Raw genomic sequence first — 15075 nt, forward strand, 5'->3', positions numbered from 1 at the left:
GCTTCTGCTTTGGCTTAGAAACTGTTCTGGCATTAGTATTCAGCAGAGCAAGGGGCTTCTTAGTAGTCCTAATTGTAAAATGGGGAATAGGAGTAGGTGGAGAAAAAATATTAGATGAAGCCTGAGAGTGGTCGCTGTCTGGGATGTCAGCTGCTCAGGTGAGACACTTATAGTCTCTGCTTTCTCCATACCTCATAGGCAGAGGTGCTTGGGTGGCAGATCTTCCTTTTTTTTTTTTTTTCAGATATTTCTTTTATGCAGGACTACAGCTAGCTACTTCCAGAGGAAGCAGGGTTGGGGAGGGGGGCTGTTTAAATGGAACTCTCCTGGAAGTACTAGTACACATTTTTTGAGTCTTTACAACTGTTATATTCTCATCCATAGGCTTCCAGCATCCTTGGAATTCTGCAATTGGAGAAATGCCAAATAGTCTTAAGTTAGCTTAGACCCTGGTCTAGATCACCACTGTCATCTGTTCTACTACACTGGCTTCCTAACAGGTGCTCCTGCCTCTACTTGGGTTTTCCTCTAGTTCATTTGTCACACAGCAGCCAGTGTGATCTTTGTAACATTTGAGTCTGATTTTCCCACTCTTCTGCTTAAGCCCCCTATTACTTTCCACTTTCCTTAAGTGCAAACCGTGTAACATGTGTATATACATCTGACACATCTATGTAGTAGGCATTCCAGATAAGGCACCTCAAGTCTCTAGCCTCACTTGCTTTACTTCCCCCCTTGTACTCTGCTCCAATTCCACCCTCGCCAAAATTTGCTTTTGTGCTAGGCCACGCCACGGAGAGGTTGGTGATCCTGTGCATTTCCCTCTCCAGTTTCTCATTTTGAGATCGTTATTTCCTCCCCCAGCCAGCCCACTTTGAAGCAGGAACAAAAATTCAAAAAAACTGCCAGGACGTATGGATGAGGTTAAGAATGTTTTACCTCCAGGATTCTAGCTAAGATGGGCATGAGGAAAGAGAGAAGGTAACTCAAAACGGGAGTCCTCAGAGGCTGCAGGTGGTCAGGGAGCAGAGCAGAAGTTCAGAGGATACTTTCTTCACGCCACCCCAGGGCATCACCTGTGGCCAACCTCCTGTTCAACAGTCCTCGTCTCTTTCAAGTCCTCCCTCTCAGTAGAGCACCAGAGATTTCGGTACTCCGTGTGGGGAGAGGAGCCTGGAGGGGGAACCTCTCCCCTCTGCCAAGTGGGTCCCAAACAACCAGTGACCGGGTGCATCAACTGCTGCGGTCACACCTCTACTTGGAACTCTTCTCCCAGTTCTTCCTCCTGTCTCACTCCTCCTAGTCCTTCCTTTTTCAATGGTAAAAACCACTTCTTCAGGAACGTGTGCCTCAGTCCCCTGTCATCAGCTCCAGGGTGCCCTGTACAGGTGCCTGTACTTCCCTTATTTTTATTTTTTTGGCCACACTGCACAGCACGTGGGATCTTAGTTCCCCGATCAGGGATCAAAGCCGTGCCCCCTGCACTGGAAGCACGGGAGTCTTAACCACTGGACCACAAGGGGAGTCCCCACTTCCCTTATTGACATTACTGCATCAGGTGACTTTCAAAGGGTCTACATAGATAGCTTATTTACTCCTGACAACAAATGTGTTATGATTCCCATTCTACAGATGAGGACAGAGGCACAGAGAGGGTAAGTCATGTGTCCCACCACATACAGGTCAGAAGTAGCAAGGCAGGCTACACGCCTGGGCAGTCTGGCTCCAGGACCCACCTTCTTAACCGCTAGGCTGTATTTGCCTCATATACAAATATGTGTATGTTTGGGACTGCTTGTTTAGCGTCTGTCTTCCCTGAGGTGAAGTCCTGTAAGGGTAGGAGGTGTGTAATCAGTCATCACTGAATTCCTAGCTGTCAGCAGGCGTGTTGCTGCTTTGTTAATGTGTGTTAACAGTGGAGTATGTTTTACAAATTTTCTGTAAAAATTATCCCCAATCACTTTTTCATACAGTTTTTACAAATTGATCTTTATAAATTAGTCATTAGAATTTTGCGGGCCAAATACAAACTTGGTCTGGCTCCTGCCACTATTGCTAAATTATTTTCTAAATCTTACGGCATTCCTCTTCCCCTTCCCGTCACTTCCGGTACACAGAGGCATCACGAGCGAGAAAGAGCAGTCATTCCAGAGCGGAGCCGCCATCCTATCGTGCCCACCCCCACCGCAAGCGTAAGCAATGCGAGTGCCCGCACGCCTCGGCTGAGAACACATGATGGCGCCACAGAATCAGGCACGATCGTGAGATGTTCTTTGCCGACCCTTAATTGACTTACTGATACGTTCACTCCCTAATTCAACAGTTGTTTATTGTGTCTCTGCTATGTGCGAAATGCTCGGGATCAAGAGGTAAGGTCCCTGCCAACGGGACATACAATTCACTGATATAGACGAAATCATCATGTGACCCAGCAGTTCCAAACTAGGCGCAGTGCGAGCTCACCCAGTCAGCATCTAAGCCGGGGTTCGGGCCCAAAGGCCCAGTTAGAGAGTGCCCGGGGCAGGGCTATTGCCCACCTCTGATTGGCTGGAGCGCCCGGCCTCGGCCAATCGGATACCGTCACGGCTCGAAACTTGAGTAAAGCAGTCCCAAGAAAGCCTGCCCCTCACTCCGCCCTTGGTTTTGGGTTTTGTCGCCGAGAGTTTTCTGGAATTCGGTTGCCCAGATTTGCCACTTATTAAGCCATATGGTCTTGGAAAGTCAACTTCTCTGAACGTCAATTTCCTTATTTGTAAAATGGAGAAAACAGGATTGTTGTGAGAATTCAAGTATATCATGTAGGATGCATTTTTAAAATGTTAGCTCTTGTTGTCATCTGCCCAGTTTAACTGAATACAACTCAGGGTAGGCTGTCTAGTTCGCAGCTTCATGAGAACGTGCCCTTCTTGTTGGTCTCGGATCTGAAGAGGAATGGGATTCTCAGTGGCTACCAGCGGGATGCTGTCCCTCAGGGATAAAAACCTCAGCTGACCAGGGTATTGGCAGCCTTGGCAGAGGGTTCCCTGTTGCCCAGAGCTGCTCCAAACAGGCTGGCTGGTTTCAGGCTGGCTGGAGCCTCAGCCTGCACCTCCCTGAGAACACTCACCTGGATTAAACAAATGCCAATCACCCTTCCAGTAGAGGTGCAGGCAGTGAAATAAATTAAAAAATTTGTTTAGTAAGCACCCTAAAATCAAATGCAAGGAAAAATCTTATCCTCAGTTCCCCCAGAGACCACGTTTATCTCTAGGAATTGTTTCAGTGGAAGCAATGTAGGAATCACACTCTCAGTGCTAGAGCAGCTGCACTTCGTAATGAAACAGCAGTGGAAAGAGGGTAGTGGGCACCCAAACTTCAATATTTGTTCTAAGCAAGATCCTCTGCCTCCATAATAACTTTAAATTGAGTCTTGATATTGCTGCTTTTGACTGTCATGAAAAATTTTGCTGTGTTTGAGATAAAAAAGAGTAAGAGGGATAGTTGCCTCAAGATCTAGATTTTTTTTTTAAGCGATTGTTATAATAGTAAGACAGAAGGAGCATTTTCCCCTTAGATAACCAACTAGCAGTCTCCCTCAGTGTTGCTGCCTTACGTGGAGTTAGACTGTGGCGCTGTCTCCTAATAAACAATGTAGTCTCTAAGCAGTAACTCCATTGGTGATGTGCTGGAAATTAGACTAGTCACTTGGGAAGACAATATGGCGTTTGGCATTCTTACTTCTGTAAGCATAATGTGTGCATGCCCTCTGTTTCGATTAGTAGTTAAGAACTGAGAAAACATTCTTACCCTCCCCCCACTTTTTTAAGTAAAAATAAATTTATTACTACCTCTATTTTTTACACTTTTTCTCATTACATTGCTTTGTTTTATTTTTAACTGACATTATACATAGATGTACAATGCACAAATATTAGGTGTATAAATCTGAGTTTTGACAATTGTACACACATGTGTAACCATCACTCCAATTAAGATACACAACATTATACAAAAAAAACAGAACATTTTCACTGTTATCGAATGGGGGTCCTGCTGCTTGCTGCTTACAAAATCAATACTAACAAATGGTAAAAAGGAAAAGTGCCTTTAATCAGAATGCCAGCAATCTGGGGAGATGGTGGACTCAACGTACCCCAAAAACCACCTCCAAAGATTCTGCTCATGAAACTTTTAAAGGGAAGGAGGGAAGTAATCTCAGTTAATCATTGAGATGGGTCGTCGCCATCCCCCACTGTGTGCAGGCTCCTCAGCTTCTTGTGATCTTCCTCGAGATGTGATCGTGTTCACACAGTTTGGTCACAGAGTTTATTTGGGAGATTACTGAAGGGGAAGCTAGGGAAGAGATCTGGTCATCTGTTAATCACTTATTCTTCTTTTCTACTTCTTTGATCTGTGGAAAGGACCAACAAGTTAGGCAAGGTTTTGTGTGACTAAAAGATTTGAAAGGTGTGCTTGGGCCGTTGATGAGTAGAGCATGGGGGTGCTGGGCTTAAAAGTTAGTTACTATACAGCTTTACTAAAGTGACAAGAAAAGGGGCTTCCTGCTGAGGGCGGTCTCCTGCAAAGAGCTGCTTACACTGACTCTCATACAAATGGATTATACAGTATGCATCTTTTGTGTCTGGCATCTTTCCTTCAACATAATGTCTGTAAGATTCATCTATTTCATCATGTGTATCAGTAGTTTGTTCCTTTTTATTGCTGAGAAGTATTCCATTTAATAAATATACCAAAATTTATTTATCCATTCTCCTGTTATTTATTTATTTTTGGCTGTGTTGGGTCTTTGTTGCTGCACACAGGCTTTCTCTAGCTGCGGCGAGCGAGGGTTACTCTTCATTGCGGTGCACGGGCTTCTCATCGCAGTGGCTTCTCTTGTTGCGGAGCACGGGCTCTAGGTGCACGGGCTTCAGCAGTTGTGGCTCGTGGGCTCTAGAGCGCAGGATCGGTAGTTGTGGTGCACGGGTTTAGCTGCTCCGCAGCATGTGGGATCTCACAGACCAGGGCTCGAACCCGTGTCCCCTGTGTTGGCAGGTGGATTCTTAACCACTGCACCACCAGGGAAGCCCCTATCCATTCTCCTGTTGATGAACATTTGGATTCTTTCCAGTTTAGGACTATTATGAGTAAATCTGCTGTGAACATTTGTGTACAAGTCTTTATGTTTCATTTCTCTTGGATAGTAACTAGGAGTAGAACTGCTGGATCACAGGGTAAGTATACGTTTAACTTCTTGAGAAACTGCAGTACAGTTATACAAAACCATTGTACCATTTTACCTTCTCTCCAGAGGCTTAAGAGAGTTCCAGTTGCTCCTGACAGTTTCCTTGCTTGACCAACATTTAGTCAGGCTCCTGAAACTTCTCCTAGGACCATCTGTGCCCTTGTAAAATCTAGTTTTAACAAGAACCGCCCACCCTTGATATCTGATCGCCCTCAATATCTGGTCCGGTTCTTCATCCTCCACCATCTCCCAGGTGTCATCTGATCATCCTGGCCTGTCTTCAGCAAGAATCCTGTTACATCAGTTTAACAAAAACTCTCCTTACCCCTGATGTTTCCTCTTAGTAATTTTCCATCCACTCCCCTGTTCCTTGGCTATAAATTCCCACTTGCACATGCTGTATTTAGAATTGAACCAAATTTTTCTCCTCTGGTGCAAAATCCCATTGCAGTCATCCTTATACTTATGGCGATGGTCCTAAGTAAAGTTTGCATTATCATCTTTAACAAGTGCCTCTGATTTTTTTTTTAACATTCCACAACCTTACCAACATGTGGTGGGTCAATCTTTAATTTCAGCCATTCTATCCAGTGTGCAGTGGTATCTCACTGTGACCTTGATTTGCATTTCCTTAATAACTAATGATTTTTAATGAGCTCTTTTTCTTGTGCTTACTGACAATTTATCCTTTTTTAAAAAATATTTATTTACTTATTTATTTTAGCTGTGCCAGGTTTTAGTTGTGGCATGTGGGATCTTTGTTGCGGCATGTGGGATCTTTTTTTTTTTTTTTTTTTAGTTGCGGCATGTGTGTGGGATCTAGTTCCCCGACCAGGGATCAAACCCTGGCCCCCTGCATTAGGAGCTCGGAGTCTTAGCCACTGGACCAGCAGGGAAGTCCCTCATTCATACATTTTGACATAAATGTTGCAATGATTAGAAATGTGTCCTAGAGTAACACATTTTGAACTAAAATCTTCATTAGTCTATTCAGCCATGCATTAAAAAATATTTATTGAGTGTCTACCATGTGTCATGCACTTTTCTAGGTTCTTCAATCAACTGTGATTAAGACAGATAAGATCTTTGCTCTTGTTTGAAGAGTTAATATTTTAGTGGGGAGAGACAAAAAGTAAACTGGAAGCAAACAAGTAAGATGATTTTTGACAGGGTGGGAATGCTCACTTAAGTGTTATCAATTAATAATAAAACATGGAAAAAACCTATATCCCTAACGGGCGGGGAGAAAGGGGATTTAGGTAATTTACGTGATATGAGACTGACGGACTACAATGACATTAAATCGACAAACAACTTTAAAAAATACTTAGCCGTATAAAAAGTCAAATTTAAAATTGTATGTGTACTTTGTTTAGGACTATGTAAAACACCTGTGCTACGATGCATATGTACAGAAATTAGAAGGACCCAGAAGGTAAAGAAAACGCTGGGGGCTTTTTTGTTTTTGTTTTTTGTGGTGGAATTATGGGGGTTTAGGGCGTTCGGTTTCGCTTTCTTTTTTGCTGTCTTACACGTTATCTCGTTCGTTAACAGCAGAAACTGGCATCATATAGTTTTCTCCTAGGACTTTGCTTTGCGCAAGGCTTTACAGCTCAGAGACTTAACACATTTATTATGAGACGTGGCAGACGTAAAAATAAAATTTAGGTTACTTCAGAGTGACGTAAGGCAAAGAAGTGAGGTCTACGAGTTTCACCCCATAGAACTTACGGATTTCCAGGCACGATGAGGTGGCTCCCGGAGAAGTCCGCAGAAGAAGCGGGTATGGGCACGACGAGAGGAAGCGGGGCACGACGAGAGGAAGCGGGGCACGACGAGTGGAAGCGAAGCCCGATGTTAGGCCCTGCGTGGCGCCGCGCGGACGGTGACGTCTCGCCGCGGACGGAAACTGACGTCACCTTCGCGCATCGCCGCTTCCGGTCCGAGTGAGTGTGGTTCCTGCGCCTGCAGAGTTTACGGCTGGTGCTGCTGTTCGTGCGGTTGTGTTTTTCGCCAGTCGGCCTTCCTCCTCCGGGACCATGGCCACCGATTCGTGGGCCCTGGCAGTGGACAAGCAGGAAGCGGCTGTCAAGTCGGTCAGTGGCTTCAGCTCCAGGCGGGGCGAGCGTACTGGAGGGCCCAAGCCGACCCTGCTTGGAGTCCAGGGAGCTCCCTGGGTTGGGCAGGCCGTGGCCCACACACCCCTAAAGGTTTGCTGGGAGGAATCTCTTAGCCTTGATTTGCGGCTAAGGCAGAAGAGACCAGTATGGAGCCTTTTCCTTTGATCTGGGCCAGTTAAAGACTTTTATTCTGTGGCAAATCTGTCCCTGCTATGTATGCTGTCTTTTCTGCACTGCACCTCCTCAGTGGGCATTGTAAGAAAAGGCGCGATGCTGATTCTCTTTTTCATCTGGTTTCTGAGTGATTGTCTGCTACTCTTATTTTACCATTTTTTAGATGCGTGCTTAACATGGTTGGCGGTTTGTAGCAATTTGCAGAATAACAGATTCAGGTTTATATTTAGTGTTTCAATCTACTGCAAACGGGGGGAGGCACTACAAATTGTTTCATCTGTGTTTAAAGAGACATTTAATTTCATATACTGGTTCTTTGATTAATGAAGGTCCATTCAGTGGGAAGTTAACTATAGTGTAAACTGTGACTCCCCGTTCTTATCTCTAAGTTACCTTTGTTTGGTGTTAATGGACCATTGATTTTAAGAATATAGGGGTTTTTTGTAGTCAGAAGTCTTTCCCCCCACCCCCCCTTCAGTGCGACATGAGGAATCTTAGTTCCCCTACCAGGGATCGAACCTGTGCCCCCTGCAGTGGAAGCGTGGAGTCTTAACCACTGGACCGCGAGGGAAGTCCCATGTAGTCTGACGTCTTATGTAACCTTTTAGTGCCTAAATTACATTTCTTCTCCGGTCACCCTTTATTGCCTTGGGAGGATTGTCAGTTTCTCAGCAGATTGTTGAAATGGGCTAAATCCAGGGAAGTTTAGGAAGAAGCTTTACAATCTAGTTAGGAAGCCTAGAATGTGGGAGGTGCTGTGAAAATGGTAAGAATAATGTGAGAAATGAACTTTGAATGGGGAGAGGATGTTTATGAGTAGGAAAGTCAGGGAAATTCCTCGTGAAGAAGTTTATATTTGTGCTGGATATTAGAAAATAATCATTTAAGATAGAGATGAAGGTGAACGGCATTTTAGAATAGAATGCACAGAAGTGCTGGACTTGCCTAGAGAACAGGAATCAGAACTCATTTTTGCTGCAGCTTAAGGTTATCGGGTTGTAGTAGGAGCAGTACTGAAAATATCGTAGGAGTGTACTTTGGCCCTTAACAAAGAACTTGAAAATGAAAGGCTTTATTTGGCTTGTTTGGGGGTTTTTAAGAAGGATACTGACAAGATTCGATCTGAGAGCTAGCAAGATTTATTGGACTGCAGAGAACAGAATATATTAGGAGTGATGTCTAAAGGAAAGGAGATCAATGTGGAAGTTACTCTCATAGCCCAGAGATAGGGGGCCTATGTTGAATGATGAAAGTAAAGATGAGGGGATGGATTCAAGAGATAATTGTGGAGGTGTGAAGATTTACAAAAAAGAGAAGGGAGATAAAGGCAAAGATTACTGTTTTCAACCTGGATCCCACAAGGTGATATTAATATAGTGCTAATAACAGGATTAGGGGAGTGGGAAGAACAGCAGATTTGATATGTAGGGTGATGAGTTCATGTTTGGCTGTTCTGAATTTGAGGTAAGGAGGACAACTTGGTAAGTACCTGTGTTGGGAATCACCAAGAGGTGTCCAGGTTCAATGATTTCCTGGGAGAACTCACAGGACTCAGCATATGATTGTACTCACAGCTGTGAGTTATTACAATGGAAAGCAAAATTAGCAAAAGGAAAAGGCCCGTGTTGCAAAGTCCAGAGGAAACCAGGCACAAGCTTCTAAGAACCTTCTCCCAGAGGAGTCACAAACTCCACTTAATTCCTGCTTAATTCCTCTAGCCACAGATTGTAACAACACATATGAAGTGTTGTCAGAGAAGCTCGTTGGAGACTCAGTGCTCAGGGTTTTTATTAGGGGTCTATCACATCGTCATTCTTTGCCTAGCAGGTACCAAAATTCCAGACCCCTGGAAGGAAACCAGGTGTTATCATAAACCACATGTTTTTAGAAAGATAGTTAGTGAACCCCTCAGCGGTTCTGGGAATGGTGGGAACTCTCTCCAAATCCAAGTTTCCAGGTGTCAGCCAGGGGCTAACTTTGCAAGCTGGCTTTCCTAAGGATAGCAGTTAGACCTGCTGTGTTAACTCTTTTCTATACAGTGCCCATCAAGCATTTGGAAATGCGGCACTGGAGTTCAGGAGGAATCAGGTCAGAAGTATAAAATTGACAGCCACAAATAAATCAAAAAGTATTATAAAGGATATGATTCTGTACTCTAGAATTTAAATCTAGTATTTAGCATCAGATATTCCCTAAAAGACAGTTACTGAGAATTGGTTTCAAATCTTTTTTAACCTACAATCCTAATCTAGCTGTGTTCTTATGAATAACACAAATATAGACCTAAAGATACTTGGTATCTGGTTTCAACCACTCTGCTTATTGGGTGGCTGATATAAGTAAATGTTTTAAAATGTTGCTTCCTGGGAATTCCCTGGCGGTCCAGTGGTTGGGACTCCGCACTTCAACTGCAGGGGGCACAGGTTTGATCCCTGGTTGGGGAACTAAGATCCCACATGCCGTGCAGCGCGGCCAAAAAAATAAAATAAAAATTAAAAATAAGTAAATAAACATTGCTTTCTAACAGTTGGGTAAGACCCTCCCCCCTTTTTTGTTTTACCATTTAGACTTGTGTACATGAGCTTAATAAATGTAGTTAACCATTGAACAACTTGGGGGTTATGAGCCCCCAACCCTCCCTGCAGTTGAAAATCCCCAAATAACTAACATTGTCCATCCGTATATGTGGTTCCACATCTCTGAATTCAACCAACCATGGGTTGAGTAATACTGTAGCATTTATCCTTGAATAAGTGAACCCTTGAAGTTCAAACCTGTGTTTAACGGTCAATTGTGTAATTCATGGTATTTGGTTATCAGGTGTCTCTACTCAAATGTTTCCTTTTATTCCCATTCAGATGAGTAATTTGCAGATCAAGGAAGAGAAAGTCAAACCAGATACCAATGGTGAGTCACTAGTAACTACAAGCTACATGTGCACTTCTGCTTTGCACTCATAGGTGCGATGTGGAAAGGAGCTTTCATTTAGCACGTTTGGCAAATGTCAGCACTGGATTTGAGAACCAGTAAATTTGGTTTCATTAATGATGGAGGTAGATTAGTTTTCCACATTTTAGCTTCTGACTCCTTAAAATCAAGAATCACTATTGGATTGTAGAGTCACTGTTCACTTGATAATGTTTCCTTAAGTTTTTTTAATTTAATTTTTTGGAAGGTTAATCTGGGTTCAAAATTCAGAAAGTATAAGTAAGTGAAAGGCCTCCTTCCCATCCTGGACCACCATTTACCCAGATCCCACTCCCCACTTATATTACTTTGCTAGGGCTCCCACAACAAAGTATCACAAACTAGGTGGTTTAACAACAGAAATTTATTGTCTCAGATCTGGAGGCCAGAAATGTGAGATCAAGGTGTCAGCTGGTTTAGTTCCTCCTAAAGGCTGTGAGGAAGAATCTATTCCATTTCTCTTCCTAGCTTCTGAGGGTTTGCTGGCTATCTTTGGCATTCCTTGGCTTATAGGCATTTCTGCCATCATCACCCCAGTCCCTGCCTTCATGGTATTGTGCATGTCTACATCCAGAATTTCCCTTTTTAATAAGAACATTGGTCATACTGGATTAGGGCCCATCCTAACAACCTCATCTTAACTAATTACATCTGCAGTGAACCTATCTCAAAAGGAGATCACATTCTGAGATACTGGGGGGTTAGGACTTGATCATGTGAATTTTGGGGGGGACACAGTTCAACCCATATACCACCCTATGCCATAAGTAACCACTGTTATTGGATTTTTAATATTCTTCCAAAGTTTCTTTTTTTTTTAATTGAAGTATAGTTGATTTACAATGTTGTGTTCATTTCTGCTGGACAGCAAAGTGACTCAGTTATACATACATACACATTCTTTTTTTATATATTCTTTTCCATTATGGTTTATCATAGGATATTGAATATAGTTCTCTGTGCTATACAGTAGGACCTTGTTATTTATCCATTCTATGTATAATAGCTTACATCTGCTAACCTCAACCTCCCACTCCATCCTTCCCCCAACCCCCTCCCCCTTGGCAACCACCAGTCTGTTCTCTATGTCTGTGACTCTGTTTCTGTTTCATAGATAGGTTCATTTGTGTCATATTTTAGATTCCACATATAAGTGATCTCATATGGTATTTGTCTTTCTCTTTCTGACTTACTTCACTTAGTATGATAATCTCAGTTGCACTTCCAATGTTTCTTTATGCAAAACAAATACAGATTTTTCTCCCTCTCTCCCTCTCTCTCTCTCTCACCAAAAGATGGCAGAGTATACACAGTGTACTTACTTTTTTTCATTCAACAATATACCTTGGCAAGCTTTCCTTACCAGTAAATGGAGTTTCCTCACTCAGTTTTGTAACTGCATAGTATTACATTGTGTTGATAGACCATAATTTATTTAACCAGTCATCTTTTGATAGATACTTGGGTTGGCCACATTCTTTTGGTGTTATAAAATGTTTCATGGAATAACCATGAACTTAATTCTTTTTACATGTATGCAAATACGTTTGTAGGATAAATTCCCCCAAAATGGATATCCATGGTCAAAGGCATATGCACTTGCACTTTTTATCAGTATTTTTCAAGGTACCCTCCATAAGTATTATACCGATTTATATTTCTATCAGTAAAGCATGAAAGTGTTTCCCTATAGCCCCACCACAGAATTTTTAGTCAAAAACTTGAAATTTTGCTAATCTGACAGGTAAAACATGGTGGATCAGTGTAATACATTTTCTATTTCATTAATAAGGCTGAATATTTTCATAAGTATAAAGGAATTTGTTTCCTTTTCTACTGAGCTTTTTGTCTTTTTTCTAAATATGAAGAACTTCATATTTTAAGATTGTGATAGAAGTTGCTAATACTTCAGCCAGTTTTGTCTCTTGACTTTTTTCTTGTGTATTTTTGCTCTGCAAACTTTTTTTTTTTAAATTACTTATTTGGCTGCGCCGGGTCTTAGTTTCGGCACGCAGGATCTTCGTTGCAGCACGTGGGATCTTTAGTTGCTGCATTCGGGATCTAGTTCCCTGACCAGGGATGGAACCTGGGCCCCCTGCATTGGGAGCATGGAATCTTAACCACTGGACCACCAGGGAAGTCCCTCTGCAAACATTTTTATATAGTCAAACGTATCAGTCTTTCACATTATTATTTCTGGAATTTGAGTCAGTTTTCATAGCCCAGTCTTTGATCCTTTTGGAATTTTTCCTGGTGTGGATTGTGAGGTATGGATCCAAAGTGTTTTCTCTAGTGTGTTTCACCTTTTTAATGTCAAGATGGCTACAGATTTGTTTCAGTGCCGCTTTTGTAATAGTCCATTCTTCCTCTCTAGTTTGAGATCCACCTGTATTATATACCAAATTCTGCATTTTCTCATCTATCCTGTCAAGCTTATTTTGCATATTCATGTACCAGGATCATATTCCTGATTGCTGGAGCTTTATGACATGCTTTAATGTCTGTGACTGCTGGCCCCCACTCACTGATTTTTTTTTTTTGGTTGTGCCACACAGCATGTGGGATTTTAGGTCACCGACCAGGGATCAAACCCATGCCCCCTGCAGTGGAAGCGCAGAGTCTTAACCACTGGACCGCCAGGGAAGTCCCCATTGATCTTTTTTTAGAGTGTTCCTGGCTATTCTTATTTTCCATACGTATTCTGTTATAGTCAACTTGACTAGTTCTAAGAAAACAAAGAATCTTTTAGTATTTCCCCTAGGACCATGTTACATTTATAACTTAACATCTATATGCTATTGAGTCTTTTTATAAAACCTATGATTAAGTCTTTCCATTTTTTTCACATCCCTTTTTGTGTCCTTTAGGAATGTTTTAATGACTGTAGCATATGTGATGTCCCCTCTTTCATTTCTATTACTGGCAGTATGTGTTTGTTCTTTTTTGATGAGTCTGCCTAGAGACTTATTAGTTTTTTTTATCTTTTCAAAGAGCTAGACTTTGGCAATGTTAATTTTCCTGAATATTTGTCTTTTATTTCATCGATTTCTACTCTGTATTTTTTTTCCTTCTACTTACTTTGGGTTTACTTTCCTCTTCTTTTTTATCATATACTTCAAATAGTTTCAGTTTCCCTTTTGATTTCTTCATTGGCCCATAGATAATTTAGAAGTGTGTTGTTTGATTTCCAGATATTTGGGGGGGTTTCTAGATATCTTATTAATTTCTAATTTAACTCCATTTTGATCAGAAACCATTAAATATGATTCTGCAGTTATTGGGTATAGTGTCCTCTAAATGTCAATTAGGCCACCGTTGTTGATAGTGTTAACTCAGATCTTCTATGTCTTAACTGTTTTTTGTTGTTTGCTTTTTGGTCTAGTTCTTCCAGTTGTTGAAAGAGAAGTGTTAAAATTTCCAACGACAGTTGTGGAATAGTCTTATTTCTCCCTTTAATTTTGTCAGTTTTGGCCTCCTGTGTTTTGCAGATCTGTTGCCAGGTACATTCACATTTATATCTTCCTGATGAATGGACCTCTTACTAGAAATATCCTCCTTTATCTCTGGTGGTGATTTTGGTCTTAAAATCTGCATTACCTGAGCCACTCCAGCCTTCGTATGCTTACTGGTTGCGTGATGTATCTCTTTCCATCCACTGACTTTCAACTTATTTGTGTCTTTATATTTAAAGTGTGTCTCTTGTAGGAGTATAATCTATAAAAATTTTGAATCACTATGTTGTACACCTGAAACTAATACAATATGGTAAATTAACTATACCTCAATTTTAAAAAATTAAAAAATAAAGTGTGGGGCTTCCCTGGTGGCGCAGTGGTTGAGAGTCCGCCTGCCGATGCAAGGGACACGGGTTCGTGCCTCGGTCCGGGAAGATCCCACATGCCGCGGAGCGGCTAGGCCCGTGAGCCATGGCCGCTGAGCCTGCATGTCCGGAGCCTGTGCTCCGCAACAGGAGAGGCCACAACAGTGAGAGGCCCGCGTACCGCAAAAAAATAAATAAATAAATAAAAATAAAGTTTGCCTCTTGTAGACAGCTGACAGTTGGATCTTGCTTTTTTAGCCATTCTAATAATCTCTGTCTTTTAACTGGAGTATTTTATCTGTTTGCATTTAATGTAATTATTGATGTGGATGGGTTTAGGTTAGCAATTTTACTGTTTGTCGCTTTATATTTTGTTTCTCTGGCTCTTTTCCTGCTTTCTTTTGGGTTAATTGAATATCTTAGAGTTCCATTTTAATTTATTTATGAGCTTTTTAGCTTTATCTCTTTGCATTAGTTTATGAGTGTTTTAAAGTTTTCTTCATATAAGTCTCACATATTTTTTGTTAATTTTATTTCTAGGCGCAATATTTTATCTTTTTAGTTGCTATTTTAAAGAGGATTTTTTCAATAATATCTCTATTTATAAAAGCTACTGCTTTCTATTTATTTATTTTGTACCTAGCTCTTTTATCTTTTACTGAGATATCTTATTTTGTAGTCATTTTTAAGTTGATACTTTTTTTTTTTTTTTTGCGGTACGCCGGCCTCTCACTGTTGTGGCCTCTCCCGTTGCGGAGCACAGGCTCCGG

The 15075-nt window shown here is 41.7% G+C and overlaps 1 protein-coding gene and 1 long non-coding RNA gene across 3 annotated transcripts in view; one reads left to right on the plus strand and one right to left on the minus strand.

Moving 5' to 3' along the window:
• Window positions 1–3830: 3830 nt before the first annotated feature.
• Window positions 3831–7104, minus strand: LOC113627092 (uncharacterized). Its single transcript, XR_003435428.1, has 2 exons — window positions 6956–7104; window positions 3831–4390 (listed from the first exon to the last, which is right to left on the minus strand). It is a non-coding gene; the product is annotated as an uncharacterized LOC113627092 (long non-coding RNA).
• A 37-nt stretch (window positions 7105–7141) lies between these two features.
• Window positions 7142–15075, plus strand: part of DDX19A (DEAD-box helicase 19A) — a 29335-nt gene continuing 21401 nt past the window's right edge. Inside the window, exons 1-2 of one of the 2 annotated variants that reach the window (XM_027119329.1) lie at window positions 7142–7320; window positions 10377–10425. In XM_027119329.1, the coding sequence (XP_026975130.1) occupies window positions 7264–7320; window positions 10377–10425 (106 nt within the window). In that variant the 5' untranslated portion in view covers window positions 7142–7263. Of the gene's footprint in view, window positions 7321–10376; window positions 10426–13934; window positions 13986–15075 lie in introns of those variants that run through there. The other variant, XM_027119332.1, reaches the window with a different exon arrangement.

Source organism: Aethalodelphis obliquidens, unplaced genomic scaffold, assembly GCF_003676395.1.
Source record: "Aethalodelphis obliquidens isolate GAN/ISIS:26980383/991018 unplaced genomic scaffold, ASM367639v1 scaffold20, whole genome shotgun sequence".
NCBI classification, from domain to species: domain Eukaryota; kingdom Metazoa; phylum Chordata; class Mammalia; order Artiodactyla; family Delphinidae; genus Aethalodelphis; species Aethalodelphis obliquidens.